Raw genomic sequence first — 23,816 nt, 5'->3', positions numbered from 1 at the left:
TAATAATACAAAAAAAAAAAAGTGCTGTGAAGAGTTCCAAGATTTCTCACTTAGAAACAATATCATTACCCTCATCATCTTTACAGCAATGAAACAGATTCTTCACAACTCAGTGACGGGCTAAGAAAGTTGCATTAACTAGTTTTCTCCTGTTTTTGTCCATCTTCAAGACATTTTTGGCACAAGATGAATGAATGAGAACAGATTACATTATATAAGAACTTGTGATTCAATTCAACAGAGATTCATCAGCTGCTCAGACATAGGCTTGTAGTCCACTGCCATGTACAGCAGAACTGGCTAACTGCTGGGCTGTGCAAATGCATTATTTTCCTGTATTGTAGTGCAAATGCCAGCCTAGTCTACTACTGCCTCTCATTTGTGGTGGTACTTCCTGTTTAAAGTCATTTTGGAAGGGTTACAAGTTCTGACCTGATCATACTGTCAACCCTGGGGAAAGAAATAACTTTAAAAAAAGATGTGATGGAATAATAGAGTAGAAAATATCTAGTCTGCATTTTCAAGACAGACACTACAACCCAAATTATTCCTCATAATCCAAAGTATTTCAGCCATGCCACTAATACTTTTGTCTCCCTTTTTGATAGCTTACCTTCTCCATGACCTCATGAAAAAGTGAACTGCATTGAAAGGTATTTTAAGGTCATTTAAATTTCTGTCAGAGAACAGTAATAATATTTGAAATCATCAATAACATTTAATTTCTATTTAGTAATTTATGTCATCAAAGCAACTTTCACATGTATCATTGGGGTTTTCTGCTGAAGTTTTAGAATTTCATTTTGAGACAACCAGATAGTAAGAATGAGGCTCTAAGGTTGTTAAAGCATTTCTGAAAATCTTTCAGGTTATCTAGCACAGTCTTTGACCCACTAACTGACTCTTCATTCCTGTGCAAATGCATGGAATTTTTTCTGCAGTCATTATCTAAATTCTACAGTCTCACTCACCTCAGCTCCTGTGTTCGTGGGTAGAGAGGGAGATTTGCTGCTGGTTGGCAGTGGACAGCTGGGCTGGACTGCTAGGGAGATCCTGGCAAACACAAAAGATGCGGTCCTGAACTTCTGGAGTCCCAGATTTCTCCTCCTCCTCCTCATATAGCCACCCCTCCCTGGTTGACCCACTGCCTTCCAAGTCTCTCTGGGGTAGTGATCAGAAGGGAAAGATGGAATGGGACACGAAGAGAAGAAAAAGAGGTCATTACATTGGGATAACAGTGAAGGGATAGAGAGAGAAAGTGAAAGAGATTATGGAACTCTTGCTGGACTAATGCAAAACAAAAAGAGTGCAGTAGAGAGGAAACCCAAACAGTTACTAGCTGAAGATGCTATTTATAATAGCAACATTTACATTTTGCTGAATTTTCCAGAAAATGGAAAGGAACAGAACTTTCCTTCAGCCCATTTTCCTCCATCCCCTTCAGTTTTTCACTGCATTTGTCTTTCATGTTGTGTGGATTAATCCTTTCAACATTTATCTTATGCACATCAAACTTGCAGCAATGTTACAGTGTCTTTTCTGAAGCTGTTCATGTTGCTCTCAAGGTTATCTTTTCTTAAGTGGACCAAGGCCTGTAATTTCAGCCTAGATTACTGGCCTTATTTATGGGGCAATGCCACACAACGTGGCCTTTGATATTAAGTAACCCCTTTGGAATGCTGTCAGTGAAAGTCTTTCTCCATATTTATTGACTTTCCTGTTTTCCTTCTACCTTCAAGTTAGAGCTCAGTTCTGACCTTTTCTGTACCTCAGCTCTCATCTATGTTTTTCTACTCCTTCCTACTGTTTGCTCACTTATTGTTAATCCTTAGTCTCTTCTTATTCACAATCTCTCACATCTTACTTTTTATACAGTCTCTCTGACCCTTTGACAAAAACCCGTCAACTCTGTCCTCAGGAGTTACAACTTTAAATCCCATCTAATCTAGTTCCCACTGACATAGCAGATCTCACCCCTGTTCTGACACAGTCGCCATTCCTCTCCCTGTTGTGTCTTGATTATTTCATTCTTGACTTCAGGGGGGAAGTGCAAGGACCTCACATGCAGGCAGAGAAGATCAGTGGGGATTTACATGTTTAAATTCAGACATGCTTCCCAAAATACCCAGCCAGTTTGGACTGAACTTTGGAAGAACACAGTCTCCTTTGGTGCCTCTGAATTAAACTGTGGAGATTCCCAGTAATTTCAAGCTTCATGCTACTCAGCTGAGTGGACTTGTCAAAAACTCTCGGGTAAGTTTAGGAAGATTCGCATACTGGATTTCTTGTCTTACCTTTCTTCCTCAAGCAATTCTGATCTACTTGAATTTCTGAGGGTCTACTGACCAGATCACAAATTCCAGGTTGTAATACTTTATCTTAAATAAAGAAATTCTGACTTCTCCTAGCTTTTATATAATACCATCAGGTGGAAGAAGTAAATTTAGCTTTGTACTCCACCTCAAGGAATCCAAAGCTACATTTCCCAGCCCTCAGAGACTGCCCTTACAGAGTTTAGCATATTCAGAGTTGAAGAGAAATTAATTCCTGCCATTGTGTCAATCTGTTACATAATTTAAGAGATGATTCAAAACTTTTCCAAACAAAGCCTGAAAAGGCAAAGATGGAGATTGTTTTGAATACTGGTCCTGTTTGCAATGCAGCCTCATTGCAGTGCAGCCCCTTAGCATATCCAGCTGAGCAAGACAGACCCTTGTGCTGCAGAAATGAAAAGGAAATGGTGGAGAAGTGAGAAACTCCTGAAGCCCTGACACCCCAGAGCTATGGTTTGAGTTATACTTGCACAATGCCAGATATCCTTTAAGGTCTTTTATGTATATATTGACCAATTAATTTGATTTTCCAGCCTCAGTTCTCTGCCCGCGTTTGTGTATGAGATTTCCGGTAGGCATCAGAGCGAGTATGAAACTGAAAGAAGGCTGTAACAGCAAAGGATCTGCTGACTGCTTGAATTGTTCTGTGGAAGAGTAGGAGAGTAAATGAAAGCACAGATGATTTTTTGTGGTTAAAAATCGGACAATCAAACCAGCATTAAGAAGCTATGCAAACTAGTAACAGGTAAGATGGGTGACAGGGCAAAAGCAAAATGGGTTTCAAAGGTTAGGACAAGAGGCTTAAAATCACACTGGAATATGGCCAGTCAGTGAAGGGTGTGAAGAAATTACATGATCTGAAAGACAGCACAGCCAAAATGTCCTGGCTTCTCAGAAACATTATTATTTGTATCACACTCCCACCCAGAAGCTCCATGTAAGTATCAGGGCCCCATTGTGCTACATATTGCACAGACACAGCAAATGACAGTCAAAGCCAAAATCACAGGAATAGCAGAGAAAAAGCATCAGCACTGCAGCATATAGGAGGCAGAGCTCTAGTTGAGTGGGGAGCAAAGTGAAAAGGTTTCATGCCAGAATGACTCTGGGTTTGCTCCAAAGGATCATGAACCTCTCAATGAACTTGCAGCCCGGTGAGTTCTGTGTAGTTCCAGGTGCTGTAATGAATGTTTCACAGAGAGATAATTAACCCCCCTCACCCCAAAGCTCCACAGAGCTGATGCTTTCCAGCACAATCTGTCCGTGACACCATAGTAGAGTGCAGAGCCAGCTTTATTATTTCAGTTTGTTCTGTTCCTTTTTACTGCTACTGCTCTCTAAGGTTAATTGTATTCCCTGTGCTGATGCACAGTGGTATCTATACATAGACCTTGCTGTATGGATTCTTCTTTTTTTTTTTTCTTTTCTGATTTTTAATCAATAAGAAGTTCAAACACTACGCAGCTTTCTCAATAAAATGCCAGGAGTCAACCAGTGAAGTGGGAGAGGGCAAAAGTAAAGAAACAAACCCTTGACCCGTTCCCACTCAGCCCACTCTTTTCTTGGTTTAGAAGAGGATTCAAAGGAGATGAAAAGCAAACAAACAAACAAACAAATACATAAAAGAATCACCCAAATGCAAACTTTTTTCTTTCTGGAAGATAGGAAGCAGTAAATTGTAGCATGTGTCCTTGCCCTTGTTCCTGTATCTCAGTCTGTTTTCAGACTGAAATCTGAAGAACAGATTGCCCAGAGAAGCAGTGGATGCCCCATCCCTGAAAATGTTTAAGGCCAGGTTGAATGGGGCTTTGAGCACCTTGGTCTAGTGGAATGTGTCCCTGCCCATGGCAAGGGGGTTGGAACTAGACAATCTTTGAAAGTCCTTTCCAACCCAAACCATTCTATGATTCTATGATCCAGCTAAGTAGTTAGGCCATTCCTTCCTTTTTCAGACTCCTAAGTTCATATTCACTTCAGAGCTATTTTGGGAGACCAGACTGGTGGAAGCCTAAAAGAGTGACTAGGCACTGTATTGTTTCTGGGATGGACTGTGACTACATCCATACCAGCAGTAACACACAGACATGATCTTCCTCTGCCCCAACTAATCCTGCAACCAGAAGTATGGATAAACACAAAGGACAAACTAGGTCCCTTACAAATGTGTTTCTGTTACATTAGCTCAGTGAAATTCCAGCCCTGTGTCTAAGGTAGAAGTTAACGTTCATCACATGCTAATGTAACATGCTAATGTAACTTACCCAGTTGAGTCTCTGCTGGCTCAGCTATCTTCTTGCAGTGATCTCATGAATGTGTATACATGATCATAGTATACAAGATTACAAGATGAAAGAGAACGAATAGTGTCTCAAGATTATAGGCATGAAAAACACAGAAGGACAAACAAGTTCACATGCCAGCATGCAATGTTATTTGGAAGTCCAAAAATGTAAAGATTATGGCAGATCCTCTTCAGCACAGTGACTACTAGAGTACTTTTATGTGTCCTGTTTGGTCAGGAAAAATATCTTCCTCTTACTGATATAGCCCAAGAAGGTGCATTGTGAGAAATTTACTCCAGTCTCTAATAAAACTATCACTAGGGTCTGATGGAGGCTAAATGGACCTTTACGCTGTTCTACTCTGATAACTGTTACAGTATATTTCCAAGATAATTATTTAACACTGTTCACCATTAGCAAGAACCTTTGATTTATATTTTAATTTCATTTTTGTGGGGGAGAAGATGATTGTAATTTAACAGAGATCCATAACATATTCATGGTGGTAAGTGGAGAAGAGATAAATCAGATGATTCATTTCATACTGAAATCAACCCAAGCTGAAAGTAAATAACCACCCTTGCCCCCTTTTGGATGATCAAGCTCCTTTGTTTTGGAATAGTTAATACTGAACTTGAACAAATCTCTCCTTGTTTAAAAGTTTAGATTTGAGGAACAGACCAAGATAGATGGTTTCTTTCTCTGTAAGGTATTGATTAATGGATTGTACTAAATGGTGTGACATGCCCTTTAAATGGAATTTACAAGTAATATATCGTATGGCAACTGCATTATTAATGATTTTGATACCCAGTATTTGTGTCTTCCTACTCTGAGCTCTTCTTATTTATACTGGCAAAGGTGGAGGGCAAAAGCTGGCTCTCCTAGTTTGCTGGGCTTTGTTCTCACAATCATATATATTCGTAGGCTTATTCTCATTATTCACATTACATCTAGGCTGACAGCTTTACTGACTATATGCCAGCACTAGAAGGAGGAGAAAAAAAAATAAAAAAAAAAAATCTTTTTCGAGAGAATCACCAAACCCTTTAGACAAATATATATATATCAGTAAGAATTGAAGATGGCTGTAGAGCTCATTCCCCTCATTATTAAAAGATGTTTTCAGTCACAAATAAAGGAATCAGAGAGAATCAAATTTTACTATACCTTTTTTTTTAGTTTATAAATTTCTCTGCTTATTTTTCCTGCACTTTGAGAGGCAGCCTGCACCGCATATGTACTGATGTGTTTACCAAGAGGTAGACTTGTGCATGGAAAACTGAAATGAAGAGCAAAGGGAAATTAAAAAGCAATTATACAAGAAGGCAAAGTCAAACAACAGTATTGTTCACTTCATATTATTCAGTCTATCAAGAACCAGAGAATCATGAACTCCCAGAAATAGAGGGATAATTTACAGAAAATGAAGACATTGCAGAATTATTTTTTTTTTTTTAGTCCTTGCCAGAGGAGGCATCAGGGAGATGTTTATGTCAGACATTTTCCTTTCATAACAGTGAAAGATGCTGTTAGCAGCTGAGATTTTAGAAGAGAAAATATACTATCAAACTGAAAAATTAAACAACAATGAATCATCACAATTTAGTAGAACAGAACTGCTGAGGAAACTGGCAAAAACTGACTGAAGTATCTGGCAAAAATATCAGGGGCATAACCTTCTCATTAAGAGATTTTATTGTCACCCCATCAAAATCAAGAACCTGGCTTGCAACCAGTTGGCAGTTTTACTGAATACTGACTGATATCAGACATTGAAATCTGTCTTTGACGCTAAGAATGACAGATTAGAGTTGCCCCTTGTTCAAAGCATCCTAAGTTCAGCATAGGTATCAAGAGGAACAGGATGTTATAAGAACTAGAGGTAACTGAAAATCACAAGTTCCATTTTTGGAAAGCTGTGGACTTGTAAAAATACCTTATCTAACTTCAGAATGAATGTTATAGCTTCCAGAATGAGAGAAATGGAAGTGAAGTCCACAACCAATGGTTTGAAATAATCAAACCACTCAGTGATACAGTTTTCCAGGGCGACCCAGATTCGTACTCGGGCACTCTCAGTTCACTGCCATTTCCCAGTTTCATCCCCATTGGACCTAGGGAACAGACTGGGACCCAGGTGTGCACAAACTCAGGGAGCTGTATCCAAAGATGGATACCACAGTCAGGAAGTCAGAGCTCATCTCTGTGACAGGGAGCCAAGAAACCCTAGGCCTTGAGCCAGTTTGGCAGTGACTCTGCCTCAGAATGAAAGGTGCTTGAGGCTCCAGGTAAAGAAGCCAGAAAAACTACTTTTTTTTTTTTTAATGAAAACAATTTTTCAAAAAAAAAAAATCAGCAAATTATTTTAGATGGAAATAGCAAGTGTTATTGAACAACATGGCATTTTTTCACCTTTGCCAACCTCCCTGCAGTGCTTCTCTTGTTTTTTCAATAGAGAAAGGGATAATGAGGAGAGAAATAATTACCATTTGTGACCACCTAGTGTGGAAGTATGAGTGTGCTTTCTGCTGAGCACGTCAGTATACAAACTTACATCCTATGTAATAATTACATTGTTCTATCTTTTGACATGGTGTGACATAAAAAATCTCAGGACGTCAAAAGACCGCTAGAAGAAGAATAAATATTGAACAGGTCTGAAAAAGCTTTGAACAAGACAGTAAAAGTAGGTACAATTCAACATTCATCAAAGTAATTTCAGGAACAATTGCTGCATTCCAAGAATAAATATTACTTACAAGCATTTAATTTGTCTAGTGAGAATTTTTCAACATTTTAAGTCTTAGTAAAACTCATTGAAATTAAATCATTTAAAAATTAATTCAGAGAAGCTAGATTTCTCTCAACCAGTTCTTCTGCCTCCAATAGGTTGAACAGTCTACTGAAGACACTGGAAATGTTTCTATGAACTTTGGTGTGCTTCTTTACCATTTATGTGCCACTGCAAACAAAGAAAGTTTGATAGCTAAACTAGAGGAAGATGTCTTTTTAAATCTAATTGGATTCCCAGGTACATTCATGCAAATTTGAATTTTCTTGAATCCATTTATTGAGTGGTAGGTATTGAATTTTCTTAAATTAGAGATTATTTTGGTCTTTGTTTTTGCATCATTAAGCGGGTTTCTTTTTTTTCTGTTTAACATAGATTTTATGTCACTTTCAACAGCATTTTAAATGTCCTCTTTGTTCTAGTGCAACGTCAAACTGCCTGAGACATTAACTGTGTTTAGGTTCACAAAACCTGATCTTTAAGAGATATACACACCATCACAGTCAAAATGAAGTGTTATCCCCAAAGACACACTGTACATGTGGTTATAGAGAAAAAAAGTCAAATTTGAAAGAAAGTTACTCTTCTTGTAGACTCTGTAAGCACTGGGTAAAATAAGAAATTATCTCATATGTATGCCTAGAACTCAGAAACTGTTCAGAAACTGACCCAAACCCTTCTTTGAGGTTTGAAATATTAGTTAATATCTATCTGCAAATTATTTTAATTGGTCATTTGTTTACTTATCTATAAAGAAAAAAAAATCTTAGGATATTTTCATTCTTTCTGGAGACAGTAGGTACGAGAAGTCTTAAAAAAATCACAGGGAGGAGAGGAGAGGAGAGGAGGGAGAGGGAGGGGAGGGGAGGGGAGGGGAGGGGAGGGGAGAGGGAGAGGGAGAGGGAGAGGGAGAGGGAGAGGGAGAGGGAGAGGGAGAGGGAGAGGGAGAGGAGAGGAGAGGAGAGGAGAGGAGAGGAGAGGAGAGGAGAGGAGAGGAGAGGAGAGGAGAGGAGAGGAGAGGAGAGGAGAGGAGAGGAGAGGAGAGGAGAGGAGAGGAGAGGAGAGGAGAGGAGAGGAGAGGAGAGGAGAGGAGAGGAGAGGAGAGGAGAGGAGAGGAGAGGAGAGGAGAGGAGAGGAGAGGAGAGGAGAGGAGAGGAGAGGAGAGGAGAGGAGAGGAGAGGAGAGGAGAGGAGAGGAGAGGAGAGGAGAGGAGAGGAGAGGAGAGGAGAGGAGAGGAGAGGAGAGGAGAGGAGAGGAGAGGAGAGGAGAGGAGAGGAGAGGAGAGGAGAGGAGAGGAGAGGAGAGGAGAGGAGAGGAGAGGAGAGGAGAGGAGAGGAGAGGAGAGGAGAGGAGAGGAGAGGAGAGGAGAGGAGAGGAGAGGAGAGGAGAGGAGAGGAGAGGAGAGGAGAGGAGAGGAGAGGAGAGGAGAGGAGAGGAGAGGAGAGGAGAGGAGAGGAGAGGAGAGGAGAGGAGAGGAGAGGAGAGGAGAGGAGAGGAGAGGAGAGGAGAGGAGAGGAGAGGAGAGGAGAGGAGAGGAGAGGAGAGGAGAGGAGAGGAGAGGAGAGGAGAGGGCCTAAATGTCTAAACTTCTTGACAAGCATGTGAGTTTTTTAGAGTTTATCTACTTATCTGCATTTTTTACAGTAACTCATTATTTTGAATAGATTTCATTGATCTCTGAATAAAGATAAATAGTGAAGTTGGAAACCTTCTTTTCCCTTCTTACATTGAGGTAATAATACTAATTGAGGACCATGATCATTTTCCAAAAGTGTGTTATTTCTTTTTTATTCAAAAGAATGGTATAATACGAACTAAGCTGACAAAGAAAAACATTGCAAAGCAATAAAGTAAAATTGCCAATGGAATCACTTTCTGAAAGAAGCATAAACAGTCAGGTGTTTCTAATTGCTTTTTTCAGAGTCAGATAACGGAATGAAGAAATTTCTTTCATTTACCTAGCCAGTCCTACACTGCAGATTACACCTAAACAGAGGCTACTGTAAGTATATGTGTATGTTGATTTTATAGCTTACAAATGGCTGCACAGAAAGACAAGAAATAGTCTCCTCTACCTGAAGTTTTCTCATTTGCTTATCAAAACAATATGTGAAAAGTCAAACAACTGTCTTTAATGAGTTACCTGTTTAAAATTATTTCTAATGCTCCTGGTATAGCAGCAAGTTAAACATGCATGCAAATAAAACAAAATGAAGTTTACAATAGATCTCACTGTGATCACATTTCCATTCACCTATAATCCACTCCTTTTACCCAAATGGCCTCTTTCCAAACTGATTTTCTACAAACTATCTAAATGCTTCTTTTTGAAGGAACTATACCTGTAAGGAAATGAAGTTTCAGAGGCTAAGATTACACAGCACAATAATATAAATGCTACACATATATATATACAAAACCACATACATATACAGTCCTTCTGTGGACAAAGTCAATGGCTGTGAAAACAGAAACCCCACCATCATCACACCACTGGTAAATGTGGCACAGAGTAACCACAGGTCTCACCCCCAGATAATCTTTGGTGGAATGTATGAAATGTGTCATACTATCATAGTACTATTCCCACTATACAGGTATATATCATAGTAAAGCATGACCATTTGTCAGCACCCTGGTGACAAGCCATTCTACACTGTGAAATGGCTGTCACAACTGGACTATCCTTCCAATTCTTCCTTTTACTTTGTCAAAAAAATTCTCATCAAAGCATTTAGCAGAAAATGTTGTTCTGTGATACTTTTTTCTTGATAAAAATGTTGATTTCAATAGGGTTTCATTTTGAAAGGAAAAGAACCGACACAGTTTGATATGAGAATACCCCATTTCTTTCAGCATCTCCAGAGGGAAAAAGTTCATAATTAATATATTTTTGTGTACATTTAAAAGAAAAGAAAAAAAAAACTACTAAAATTAACCTGAGACAGTCAGTTTCTCTCTCATGGAACAAATAAAAACAATATATATTTTATTCCCTTTGGGAATGAGAGAAAATTAGGAAATACAATCAATGCATAGCTAGCCATGATAATGTAGGAATGAGATAACTCTTACAAAGCAATAATACTTCACACAGATCCAAACACAATAATGCTAAACATGTGAAATAGGTGGTAAGAATTCACAAGAGCCAGTGGAGAAGATAGAGCTAGAGATCCCATGCAGTGCTATCTGTGGAGCATAGAGGTACAGATGTGACCAGGGCTGGCAATCCCCCCCATAGCAGCATTGTTCAAAGGCAACTTTAGAGATTCCTGACCTCAGCTGGCTCCTGTGGAGGTGACACAAAGTCATCAGCACCTGCCATATCATTCACACCCAGGCTGGATTATGAGCCCACCTGTAGAGAAGAGAGGATGAAGTACAGCGGAATCTCTGACAACATGGAAATCCTTCATTGCTTTTCGCTTGTCTGCTGCAAGCAATTAGATTCCACATTAGGTCTGAGAAAAGTTGTAGGTAGAGGTAGATTAAATTCTGTATGTTATCAAGCCATGCTATACCAAGATCTATACGTAACAAATACTGTTCTTCAATGCATTTCAATTGAATTTAAAATATAAGTTCAGTTCCAGCTTTTTCAAGGCCTGAGGCAAAAGACATTTGGCCTTTCCTCTGTTCCACTACAATGCACTCATGCTGACCATTCAGCCATTGGCTTGTATAAACTGTCAGAAAGATATCCAGCAAATTACTGAAATGCCATCACAATCAACATTGCATTAACAGTGATGTGCCTACAATTGCTAATTAAAGCTAGGAATTGTGCTCTGCCCAGCTTGCCCTCAGCACTGTCCAGCCTTGTAAAAATATTTGCTCTTTTCAGGGGAACATGACACGGCATGGTAGGGTGAAAATGGCCTGCCACATGGTCCTCTGTGCACAAGGACAGACTTTCTCCTTCCTTTGACTTTTATAAGAAGGAGTTATCTCCCTTTCCACAGGAAGCAGAAGGTCAGGGAACATCTGCATTTAAATGGAAAAGAGTGCTAACACCAGGAGCAGCTCATAATTAGGGATTATTAGCCCAGCAATATGGAATGATTGATACAGAGTTAAAACTAATGACTTTAAAATGATTAGGCCATTTTGTCATTTGTTGTTTACTCTGTCTATAGACACAAAAATCTGTTTACTTTAACATCTGAAGAGCTCTATATGATGCCATATGGTGTAGGAAGAGAATACAAGCTGTGATGCTGTAATACAGTCTATGATATATGGTAAGCACGTAGGACATGTATGTTGAAACTGAAGAGAAAGCCTAGCATTTCTTTAGGTAAGCAAGCTGCAGCACAACTGAGGATTGTTTTGACTGTTTATTTTAGAAATTCCTAAAACAGGAATTTCTACAGCAGACTTGAGTGCCACATCTGAAACCTGTAAGAGGTTTGAGATGAATTTACAATTTTCAATGGTTGCAAGAACTTTTTTTCATTCCATATTTGTTTTTGAAACAAAGTTCAGAAAATACTTAGAGACAAAGATATGAAATTAGAAAGATAAAAATCTTTTCTGGGTAAAACTATCTGAATGTGCATAAATGAGGTGATGCATGGCTATCACCTCTGTTGGGAATCAAGAACCTAATTCACTACAGAACCTGATTCACTACAGAACAAGAGCACCCACTTGTAGCTGCACAGGCAGCAGGCCTTAATCACTTACTTGAGATAAGTATGTTCTTAATATGCTTCACTGAATAGAGGGGAAAAAGAACTTACTTCTTCAAGTGCCTTTCTAAATTAAATTTTCAGTAGAGACCTTTCGGCAATTGCAAGCAGCTCCTGAGTGAATGCAGAGACAGAAGAACTGCTGGGAATCCCAGGCCTGACGGCAGCATCCCACAGGAAGGGGTCTCCATCCCAGCAGTGGGAGAACAGTCAGAGGGAGATGGTCCACCCAGGAGAGCCCCCAGGGGAAGAAGGGAAGAGGCAGGGAGGGAACACAGGGCCATGCCATAAGCCATTTGTCATTGCTGCAGCCGCCTTGCAGGAGACAACCCTGTAATAGTAGATGGCTAATTTCTTTAGAAATATCTCATTAGTCCCTCCCTTCCTGAGCTGCCTCGCTATTAAAATGTGATAAATGAATTCTGCCATTCCCAATTCCAGCCTGTCCCCTTAGTGAAATGAAGATGTGTCACGCTGGCCATGGCTCAGGACAGAGATAATTATACAGGGACCTGAGGAAGTATCTCAGTTGCAGACTGCAGCGCTGCTGTATCAGCAGTAGAGATGGGCTCCTGCATCTTTCTGAATTCTTGAGGAGACCCTGGGAAAGAGTAAGGGGATGGAAAATACATGTTGCCTAGAGAAAATATTCTATACACATTCCCCGTGCAATGCTTTATTGTAACCTACATGTGACTGATTGGGAGCAATGGGTTCTGATTTTAGTGCTGAGTAGGCCTTCCCATTTCAGTTCCATGCTGTGTGCAGGGCTGTGCCTACTAAAGCTACCCAAAGGTGTATGCACTGGCAAGGATTCATGAGGGTGCCTGGCCACTCCAGCTGTACAGAAGAGACGTGCTGAAGGGCTGCAGCCGAGGCTTGGATATCCCTCTCTTTAGTGAGTAGCCACTTCTGAGAGGACAACTTACCTGTGCATTGTGCAGGAGGCTTGATAAGGCAGTTGGCATGAGAGGAGATGGCTTCCACATTTCTGAAGAAATAAAGGAGGATAAGTATTAAAACCTTCAGGTTAAGTTGCCTAAAGCACTGAAATACAATAAGAAAAACACCATTCATGATTAAAGAAATCAGATTCTACCCTGCATATAGGATTGTCCTTTCTACCTCTCACCTGGCAACATGTAACCTCTCTGCCTGGTAATAGAGGGGAAGTCATGACTGAAATTTCATCTTCTGCTTTCCTTCCCCCACTTGTATACACAGAAATGCACTTATGACTCCCATCACACACACGCACACACACACATTGCTGACTTCTACCGGGTGTTTCATTTCTGGCAGGCAGCTTATGGGTCATAATGAATCTGAGAATTTGACTGATTTTTCTTTTAGCACTTTGCCCTCTTAAACACAGAGAGCATTTCAGAGCCTCTGCTACTTTTCACAGACAGATAAGTAATGCACTGATATCTCGCCAGCAGCATTTGAATTCAGTTTTGTGCAAGACAGAAGCATTTTCTACATGTGCTGGATTTTAATTTGGTAAAGAAAGAAAAACAGAAGGTTATGAAATGAGTGATTTGGGAAACAAATTGCCATATTTCATGCACCCTAACTTAAGTCAGTGATAGCATAACTAAATCAACCATGCTCTTTCCCCTAATCATTATCTTCACTTCTTTTCTCAGAACAAGTACTAGCTAAGATTAAAATTAAAAGATACATACTTTTATTTTTATTGCTTAAATGTATATGCTATGTTTCATCTCTATGAGAAAGACAGGCACCTCAGGGAAGGTTTTGATATTTTCCATTGTTCCGCAATGTAATAGGTGAGAGAAAATTAAAATAACACCAAATAAAATGCAAAATGTCATATGCGCTTGAATAATTCCAATTCCCCACACTTCCCACTCCCCAAACTTTGCCCTTAAGCAGAAGCAGAGTGTCATTCTGTGCATGTACAACATGACTAGTTAAGCAGAGCCATACCGTGTGTGTCAAACAGCATACACTGGCAGAATATCCCAAAGCAGAGTCTGCCCAGGAAACCTGGGCTTGTTGCAAAACTCTAGTAGAATTAACAAGCAGCTTTCAAGCATCAGCTAAGAGAAACCAAACCAAACCAAACCAAACCAAACCAACAACAGGAAAAAAAAAAAAGCACAAGCAAACAAAACAAACAAGCAAAAAACAATAGCAGTGGTATCCCTCCTCCTTTCTGACCTCCTCTATTATTATTATTTTGTTATATTGGATATATTCTTCCATACAGAAAGAGTATTTTCACACTAACAAAGTCACTGCATTCCAAAAAGAGATCAGCACATGTGAAAAGCAGAAGTGAGGTCTCTGCGAGGGAGCTCAGGTGGGTGATTCACAGAAAGAAAGAAGAAAAACTTGTAAAGGTAAATGTCTCTCATCCTCTCTCAAAGACATCTCTCCACCTGTCTGTTCATCCTACTCATCGCATTTACCATCCAGACAGCTGCTTCAGAGAGCAAAGAGTAATTGTTCAGCTTGCAAAGAGTAACTGTACAGCTTGTCCAAGAATATAAAAAGGTCAAACTCTCCCCAATATCCCCAAACTGGCTGGTTACTTCCTGGCTGAACTGGGGTGACAGAAGAGAGATCTCATTGCTGCAATCTGTAGAAGAGAAGACCTGGCCCGCAAGTCCCAGGGAAGGGAGTCATAGGAAACAATGATATAATTTGTGAGCAAATATAAAATATAAAACTGCATAAATGGTATCCAACACTGAGAACAGAAAGGACACAACACATTTAGAGGAAGAGTAGAAAAGAGGTATCAGACAAAAAGAAGTTGGTACCACGAAGATGATTCATCTTGCTCTCAAGATAACCCTTGAAATGTGCACAGCCCAGACAAATAGTTCCAGTGGCTGACAAATTATTGACGTATGGTACTCAGATGCAAAGTTGAAGCAATGCTCTGCTGGTTTCAATTAAAGACTTGAAGATAGCTCCCATGTCCTTCAAAGTTAATAAAACCCTAGAAGAGCTCAACCTCCATCTCTGAATCTGTTCTAGACTGGATGAAATAGCCACCGTGGCCTGGAAATGAAATCTCCTTGTTTCAGTTTGCTAATTCCCAAGCTGCTGTTCACACTCCTTTCTGGGTTTTCTTCGATACTCTCTTTACACAGTGTTACACAATATGGCTTCTCTACAGATATTTGAAGGACTTGTTATCTTTTTGAATATGCTCCGAACTGAGGCCCATGTACTCACATTTACAAGAGAATGAAGGAAGTGGAAAGTGATGCATTACTGCAAAGCGTTCTCTAACTTGCACATACATTCAGCTTCGAAGGGGCTACGCTCAGCGGTGTTAAAATGTTGCTGGCTTCTCAGTGCAGTTGGGAAGTTTGCAACAGTTACTGTTTGATCTCTCCTTAACATGTCTTTTCTGTACCTAATAAAAGCAAAGCAATGCTAAGAATCTAGGTAGGTGATTTTTCAGTATACTGCTGCCTCTGTCAAACCTCTACAAGATCTGTACTTTTAGATTCTCTTCTCCTATTAACAGTCCTGTGTGTATGGCATGACCCACAACTCAGTTTTAATTTAATGGTTTCACTCAATCATAGAATCAGAGAATCACAGAATAGCCTGGGTTGGAAGGGACCTTAAAAATCATCTAGTTCCATTTAGTTCATCCATATCCCTGTTTAAAAGGTTTCACCTAAAAGACATGCATACACAGAAAACTGCACAGAGATTCATTTATCTGTCTCAGGAGGATGAAAAGCCAAGAAAATGATGACAGAATATGAATCAGTACTTCCGGAGTGGCTGAATATTTCAAATCTGATTGCTGAAATGGCTGCAGGTGCCAATACCTTTATTCAAAAGAGAATCTGTGCATTGCATTTGGGTTGTTCCTTTTGCTTTTATCCTCAGCTGCATAGAAAATATAATTGGAGAGGTGTGGAATTGAACACTTTTGATTCAAGCTTTTATAAGAAACCCTATATAAGAATTTGAGAGTTGTTTTTCCCATGTAGTGCAGTGGTCAAGAACATCCAAGTCCTGCATCCCTCTTATCCTCCAGTCCTGTGCAAGAGACCTGTGACACTGAGGAAGCATAAAGGAAAATGCTTATGAGCAGAAAGCTCTCCCAGTATTACGAAACCCCCTTTAAGTCACTATCATCACAAGCTGACTCTTGCCCTGGGCCTTCCCTGGTCTGGGGAAGGTGATATTTTGGGGCTAGAGGCCAAGACACAGAGGAGTTATGATACACATTTTTCATTGTCATAGAGTCTATTAAGGGATTTCAGCTAAGTAGTGGAATCAGAGCAGCCCAGGTGAGTGACACCTGAATTTAGGCTGGTGCTGTTTTTAAGGAAATGCAAGGTGGTTTACCAGCATTGCAGTAAGATTACAGAGGGTGGGTGACACGAGCATGCCTTGACATGTCAAAGGAAATCCCTTTATTTCCATTTTTTGCTCAGAACTTCCATCAATATTTATAAGCAGTTCCATTTTTAAATTATCCAAAAATATTGTGACTAATATGGTCATGTTGATTTTGTTCTCCCTCCATGCCTCCCTGTGCCCTCATGGAGTAAAATCTAATCCTGAAGTGGGCATGAGAACAGAGAACAGACAGTGAATTAAAGGAGAGTTTCAAAACAAACAAACAAACAAGCTGATGTTCTGCTATATTTTATCATTCTTACTCTTCAAATATATGCATATGCAAGTACTAGAAATGATATGTAGATCCTGAATAGAAATAAACCTTACATATGTATATGTAGGTGTGTTTATATGTATGTATGTGTACATTTATATTATAAGCAAAGCTGCCATCATTTGCACTAAACACAGCCTTCCTGGGTGGAGGTCTAAGCTGTGGCCAATCCCATTCCAGGACAGCCTGCAGCTATTACCACCTTGAGAAATTACCATTGCCACAACCACTAACACATTTTTCCAATTAGTTTGAGGGAGGAAATGAGACATTTTTCTTCTTTAATGCCTCTCTCTCTTCCTCTCCTTGCCCATCCATTTTATGCTTCCTGATGGTGCTCAGGAGGCCGTCCGGTTCCCTCCAGCACACTTCCTGCTTCCACCCAGCAGGAATAAACTGTTACTGCTTTGTTTGAAATGATTCCTGAGAAGTCTGATTCCTCTCACCAAAACGTGAATAATTGTAGCATTTGACTCTTGGCTTCCTCCTCAGGGATCCTTCTGAGTTAAACAGTTATTGAATTTATCCTGACAAGGATTGCCAAAGAAAACTTTATTTGAAGGACAGAGGGGGGAACAAACTGTTTGCTGTACTGAAAAAAAGTTTGAAATACTGTAAAGGGAGAGAAAAAGTCCTGTAATGGAAGGTGGAAATCTGGGACAGACAAATCAGGCCATAAAGTGTAAGATAAACACAGCAGTGGGAAGCAGGAAAGCATACCCTGGGCCAAACATACCAAGGGAGACTATTACACACACTGACCTCAGATGTCATATACAACATGTATCTGCAAACCACCTCATACTTCAAAGTCCCACATTACCCTAAGCTCAACAAGTCCATGCTGGAAGGGAAGAGGGCCTGAGTCAACCCTGTTAAATGTTCAGTGTATGAATCTAAGGCACAGGTATCTTCAAGTCTACGTATTCAATCTTTCATTTCTGAACTAAGGCCACTGCCTTTACCATTTTAAACACCAAGAACATGATTCTAAATCATAAAAATGGGGGTCATTTTGTTCAGCACATCTGTTTAAATGCATGCCTTTTAACCACACCGCACCTTCTTACCTCCAGACTGATGAAGATGGCAAAAAAAACGCTGAAGAAGCAACACAGCTCTGAGAAAGGGAGCTTGACTCTCTTTTGGCCCATGTACCATCAAGTAACTAACAAGGCTCCTTGAATAACAGCTAAAGTGCTAGTGAGTTCCATCAAGACAGGTGACTTTAAATTTCACCTTCACTTACAAGTGCAAAGCTCAGATGTGATTTTCATCCCTTCTTGCTTCCAGTTGAACAAAGACAAGCAAAAGTACGTGAGAGAAAGTTGCTCTCCAGGTGTTCCAGCAACACTTGTCTGTACAAGGTGTCAGAGATTTTACTACAAAGCCTGCTTTCCATTAGATTTTTGGCTTGGCTGTGAAATTGGTAGGTGGTCCCCTACACTGAGTAACGTCACACTTTGGCTTGCACATAAACTGAGTGTCACCTGACAACAGTAATGACGCAGTAGCAAAAGCCTACTAGAGGATCCCTTTTTTTCAAGTGAGATGGTCAAACAATAGCAGGTAACATACAGTCTTCTTGCTACAAGTGACTGGGAAGTGCAAGGCTTTCACCTTTATCTCAGCAGCCCATCTTTCCGGGTGTTTGCTATTAAATCAGTTACAATATTTGCATATATACAACACTTCTCTCTGCTTTTGCAGGAATACTGTGATTCTTATACACATTCACACAGTAGCCATGAATGGCAGGTACCCTACTGAGATACTTCAGACCCAAATCACCACAGGATGTGAATGGCTCACAAACTGATTGCAGTATGTATCTTCACATTTCTCTAATAATAGGAAGAAACACCACTGCCACCCTGGAACTTAGTCTAATGAGAGAGCAACAAATCAAGCACGGGCACAATCATCTGACCCGTTCTATGTACTAGAACATCAAATCTCTCCCCATACCCTGTTTGCAAGCACTCACAAGAACCCTGACCAATAACACCTGGGTCTCTGCTGGCAGTCAGATGTATTGTGTGATAAGAACCAAACCAACCTGGTGTACTCATCACCAGGAGAGCTGCCAACTTCACCACTGCCCTACTTTGTTCTCACGGTTTTCCAGAGACCTGACCTGGGCCGATATCTTCAAGCTAATGTCCTTACCCCTGCACTCACAAGTGAGCCACTATGAAGAGTTATATTTGTGCATCAGGAACACTGGTGATGGTGGTCAGAAAACGGAGGCCTTTGAGCTACTAATAGAAAGAGGGGAGGTAGGGAGATGGTAGACCAGATTTTGGCAGTCTGGTGGTAGAGTCTTATGTGAAATGAAGATCAAGATGAAACATTTTCAAAAGAATCATTTATCTATATACAAGGGCTATACTCTGCTGATAATCAGGTGATTTCCACAGAATAATCTTCCAGAGCATCCCTTACAATTTGGAGTTTCCCTTCCATGTTCACCTGTGAGAATGAATTGGAGTGCCAAGGTGGGCAAAGGGATTAGGTCTCATCTATGTCCCTGGCAAGTTTAGAGAATCCACGTTAGGGACATCCTCTTACCTCCCAGATATCCATGAATGAGAAGTACCTCTTTTACCAAATATGTGTGTTAAATGTTATTGTAAACTCTACTAACCAGGGTTGGCAGATGTCACCCTGGCAGCTGCAGGTGCATATTCTGTCTTTTTCCATGCTAGAGGTTGCCTTTGGAAGTGTCGTCCCTTCCCAGTGCACCAGAGGAGAACAACTGGTCTTGGTCTGCAGATTAATCCAATGTACAGAATTATTCACAGCATCAGTTGGTATGGGCAGTATCTCACGAAATCTCCCAGCTACCCACTTCTGTCAGGTTTGGCAGACTGTGCACAAACAGTGATTTGATAAAGAACTGCCATAATATGTGGATCCTGGCATCTGTGGGCCACCCCTGCTGTAACCTACTCCCTATGTAGCCTTCTTTCCTCTATGGCTCAGCTCTGTGTGCCAAGGATTCAAGGCACAACTCTGATCTGACATGTCTGTTTCACCTTGGCTTGGACTTCTCAGCAACCTCTGAAAAACAGCCATGAGAAAGCCTGTAAAACAGAGCCCTGCAGAATAACAAAGCTAAAATTACAGACAGAAGCAGGATTGTTGAGACATGGACTGCAGGTAGTTCAGAGATTCAAGAAGAAAAACACCAAAATGGAAAGTTACAAAATCCTTAGGGAAAAAAGAGGGAAATGGCATCTCATCAACACAGAGGACTGGCTTCAGGGAGCCACAGGAGCTGGCCCTTCTCCTGCAGACTGATGTCTGCTTGGACAGGAAAGATGCTTTTGGTGCTTTCTCAGGGTGGAGAGCATGCTGACATTTAGCCTAGTACCTCTGTAAACCCTATCTATCTCTTATGCGTGTTATCCATAAATATTTCTGTATATCTTAGTTGTATTTTGGCTCTCAAGTAAGGTGCCAAAAAAAGTGTCTCAAAGAGGGAAGGTTGCATTGTTCAGGGTATGAGTAAGGCACTCAGAGGTACATGCCACACATTAGCAGACACATGGAAGTAAACCAAGCTTTAGCACTTGGAACTTTTTAAGTGGATGGTAAAATCTTCCTAATCCAGGATTTTTACCCAGTATCTCTTTGTTATTTTTATGTACAGCCACAGTGCACAAATTGCAGACTTACTCTTGGGCCACTATCGAGACTGAGAACAGGGATGCACAATACGTTCAGAATTTAAGGTCAAAATCTGTTTGCAGTGAACCAATACTGTTATGTAAGCAAATACAGTATTTTTGAGAATGAACACTACTTTCTTAAGGAAGAAAAAAGGAGGTAAGACACAGGGCAACTGTCACTCTAATGTACCCGCATTCATCAGATGGAATTATCTCAGTCATTTGGGATAACATAATACAGCACTGTCAGAGGATCAGTGTCTGCTGTTCTGACAATAAATGCTTTGGCTGTTATGTAGCAGCAGGAGATGATCATCTGCCTCAGATACGTTAATGCCTTAGTCCATTCTCATTATCTCTCAACTCATAAAAACATTAGAGCTCTCCTCACGGCAACACTCATAGTGAAGTATCTGTGGGAGACAGAGGTGCACACGGGGCATGGTGGCAGAGAGAGGCAGGCACTGTTTCGTATGTCAGTAGGGAAACTACTTAGTCACATATGCCTAACGCATGTGGTAAATGTTGCTAAAAATGTCTTTCAGTAAGTAATTTTCCAAATATCTGCATGTTCTCTTCTCATAAGATAAATGACAATGTGCTCAAGCCTACTCAAAGCTTCCCCTTTATCATTCTTGTACATCTTGTCCACTGGAAATTTCTTGTAGCAGCAGCCTTCAAGCAAATATCCCTGTGTTGCAGTTGTCTGTATGTACACGGAGGATCACAACCAGCTGTTAGCCATGGAGGGCACATGTGATGTAGGGTAGGCATATAAACACTTGCCAATTCATTATGGTACCTGCCAGCTTGCTTTCATGTAATTCTCCAAAAACAATTCTTCAAGATGTCCCTGGATAATCACTGTATATATTCAACAGAAACCCACAGAAACATTAAATGTTAGCCTCTGTACAGGCTTGGAAATGTTGTTACTGTCAGTACATACTGCTGGTAATTCCAGCAATAAAAGAAATAAAATCAACATGGTATTTAATGAGCTTTTGCCTTGTACAAACATATTGGAATGCAGATACTGGACATGGAGAAGTATGTGAGACAAGCCACAAGCCTGCAAGCCCGTGGCAACCCACCTGGGGTTTCTGACTTTGACGGAAAGTAATGAGACTTTGGCAGCTTTGGCCAAGCGTCCAAGTGCTCTTGTAATTGCTTCACAACCCCCCAGTCAATCTGCCACAAATGTGTGTCTGGAACAGCAGAGTCCCAAAGCTAAAGCAACAGGGTTGATGTTAAGTCAAAATTGATTTTCACAGCTTCTGGCTACGTTGACCCTCTTTCTTGCAGCCAAGACTCAATGCCCTACCAATAAAAAGTACTAAAATTCATCTTCAAAGTGGTAATGCAAACTGAAGGAAAAATGCCAGCACAGTAGACCCTCAGCACATTTAAAGAATACAACTTGCTTGACAGACTCCGTGTACTTCAGCTAGTGATCTCTTAATAGTCATTCTCCTGTATTTATGTTATGGAAAATAGAGTCCAATTATAAGGCCTCAAACATCATGACAGTCATCTTGAGTTCAACAGTTTCATTTACAGATTTGATTCACCTTATGTGAAGCATCTGGGTGTCCTCTGGGTCATGTAGTCTGAAGCAATGTTGAATCTAGGCTTCTTATTAGTGGTCCATCCCTCCTCCCAGAATGATAAACTGGAGATTGTCCAGGCCACTTCCTTTAAAACAGAGACATAGATTATGCAATATGAGAAGAGATGAGGGAGAACTGGTATAGGATGGGGGGGGCTAGAACAGCAAGGCTTGCTGGTCCCCCAGGAGCATGGTGGCTGTCGCTGTGAAAAGTCACCAACCTACCAGGGGCTGTTCAGTCTCCCTCAGCAGGGACATTTTCAGGCATCAAGCAACAGGCAACACAAGCAGCTGGGTTATGCTGTTGTCAACAACTGTTGCATTAGCAATTGCCAGTTTTTTATGTTCCTCCTTTTGATCCTGCATGGATGTGTTTCTAACTCATCTGGAAGCACTGTTGAGAAGTAGCTGAGTAATATTTCAAGTCCATGTAATATCATTGTCCAATGAATTTTTGTTGCCATATGAGGATGTTTAAGTTAGTGACAGAAACACAGGCTGACCAAGGTGCAGATATAAGCAGAAGACCTGGCAGATAACTATGCTTGCTTATTTGGGGTCCCTAGAGTTCACAGTTCACAAGTCATCCTCATTTGAAAATTAATTTTATTTTCTACTGTTAATTTTCAGTCAGAACACTTCTGGTTCCCTGATGTGGCCGCAGGAAAACTATATGCCAGCAGGGGAGAAAAGGCAGGAACATGTGTCATAATGGTAATAGGAACTGCAGCAGCACTAACTTGTATCTGCTTAAGCTGCCATAGACATACATATGGTTACATATACAGCTTCACCTAATCGCTGTACTACAGTCTTAGATCAAATTTAAAAACATTCCCCACTAAAGTGGAAATCCCCCTTCTGCTCACCAGCACCAACAGACCTCAGACTTCCTGACAGAGAACACATACTTTAGAGAAATGAAAATGTACACTCGATGAACATTTGATGAAACTATGCAAATATAGACCTTTAACTCTTGCGCTCATTTCCATTTCAGAGCTTTATTAAGGGACAAATATATTCTTAAAAATGAATACAGAATGCAATGTAGCATATTGGGTTGATAGATGAAGGTATCTGAGCCTGTCATAGGTGTTCAGTCTGTGCTCTGCTACTGGTGCATTTTGTAGCTAAATAATCGGGGGGGAAAATCACAGATTTTTCATGGTAGGAGAATGTGAGACAGCTTAACTCTAGACTTTCTAAGAGGAAGAATACTGAGAGAAAGAAAGAAGATTGAACTGCAGGCACACCCCTCACCAGAAGAAGCTGCTTTTTATCAACAGAAAACCAGTATATACGGTTTGTAAAGCCGCTGCGCACTTAATTAATTAAAGACACCATTCTCTGTACAAATCACTATGCTATCTTTCTTTCTGCTAATATGACCTCTTTCCACGTACAATATGTTTATTAAAGTAACATAATTGACCTGAATACATTAACTGGCCAAGGTAGGAACTTCTTTTTAAACTGATCTTGATTCCACAGATAAATCTGCACCTGAGTTGTACATAAATTTCCCTTGATGCTTGTCATTCACAAGATGTGGTGGGTTACTTGAATCTCATGGCATTCTTTCTGATCCCTGACTGAGTGAAATTGTTGAAATATATAACAAAGGAATATAGAAAAATTTCTATGCACACACATGCTCTTACACACAACCCCATCAATGACACTACCAATGATCATTGTAAGAGCAGCCTTTCTTCAGACATCCAGCGGCCTGAATATTCATGAATA

General features: G+C 40.4%; 1 protein-coding gene and 1 long non-coding RNA gene across 2 annotated transcripts in view; both read right to left on the bottom strand.

The window, feature by feature from the left end:
• The window catches only part of LOC308196004 (uncharacterized protein), a 214,890-nt gene extending 212,732 nt beyond the window's left edge, over positions 1-2,158 (bottom strand). The window contains exon 1 of the mRNA XM_080594358.1: positions 972-2,158. Within this exon, the coding sequence (XP_080450484.1) occupies positions 972-1,118 (147 nt within the window). The 5' untranslated portion in view covers positions 1,119-2,158. The remainder of the gene's footprint in view (positions 1-971) is intronic.
• Positions 2,159-10,142: 7,984 nt separating this feature from the next.
• LOC308196007 lies at positions 10,143-22,157 on the bottom strand. Its single transcript, XR_013952021.1, has 3 exons — positions 22,030-22,157; positions 13,033-13,094; positions 10,143-10,770 (listed from the first exon to the last, which is right to left on the bottom strand). It is a non-coding gene; the product is annotated as an uncharacterized lncRNA (long non-coding RNA).
• Positions 22,158-23,816: the final 1,659 nt, after the last annotated feature.

This window comes from Anser brachyrhynchus (assembly GCF_964034855.1).
Source record: "Anser brachyrhynchus genome assembly, chromosome: 5".
NCBI classification, from domain to species: domain Eukaryota; kingdom Metazoa; phylum Chordata; class Aves; order Anseriformes; family Anatidae; genus Anser; species Anser brachyrhynchus.
This window is presented reverse-complemented; position numbering and strand designations above follow the sequence as displayed.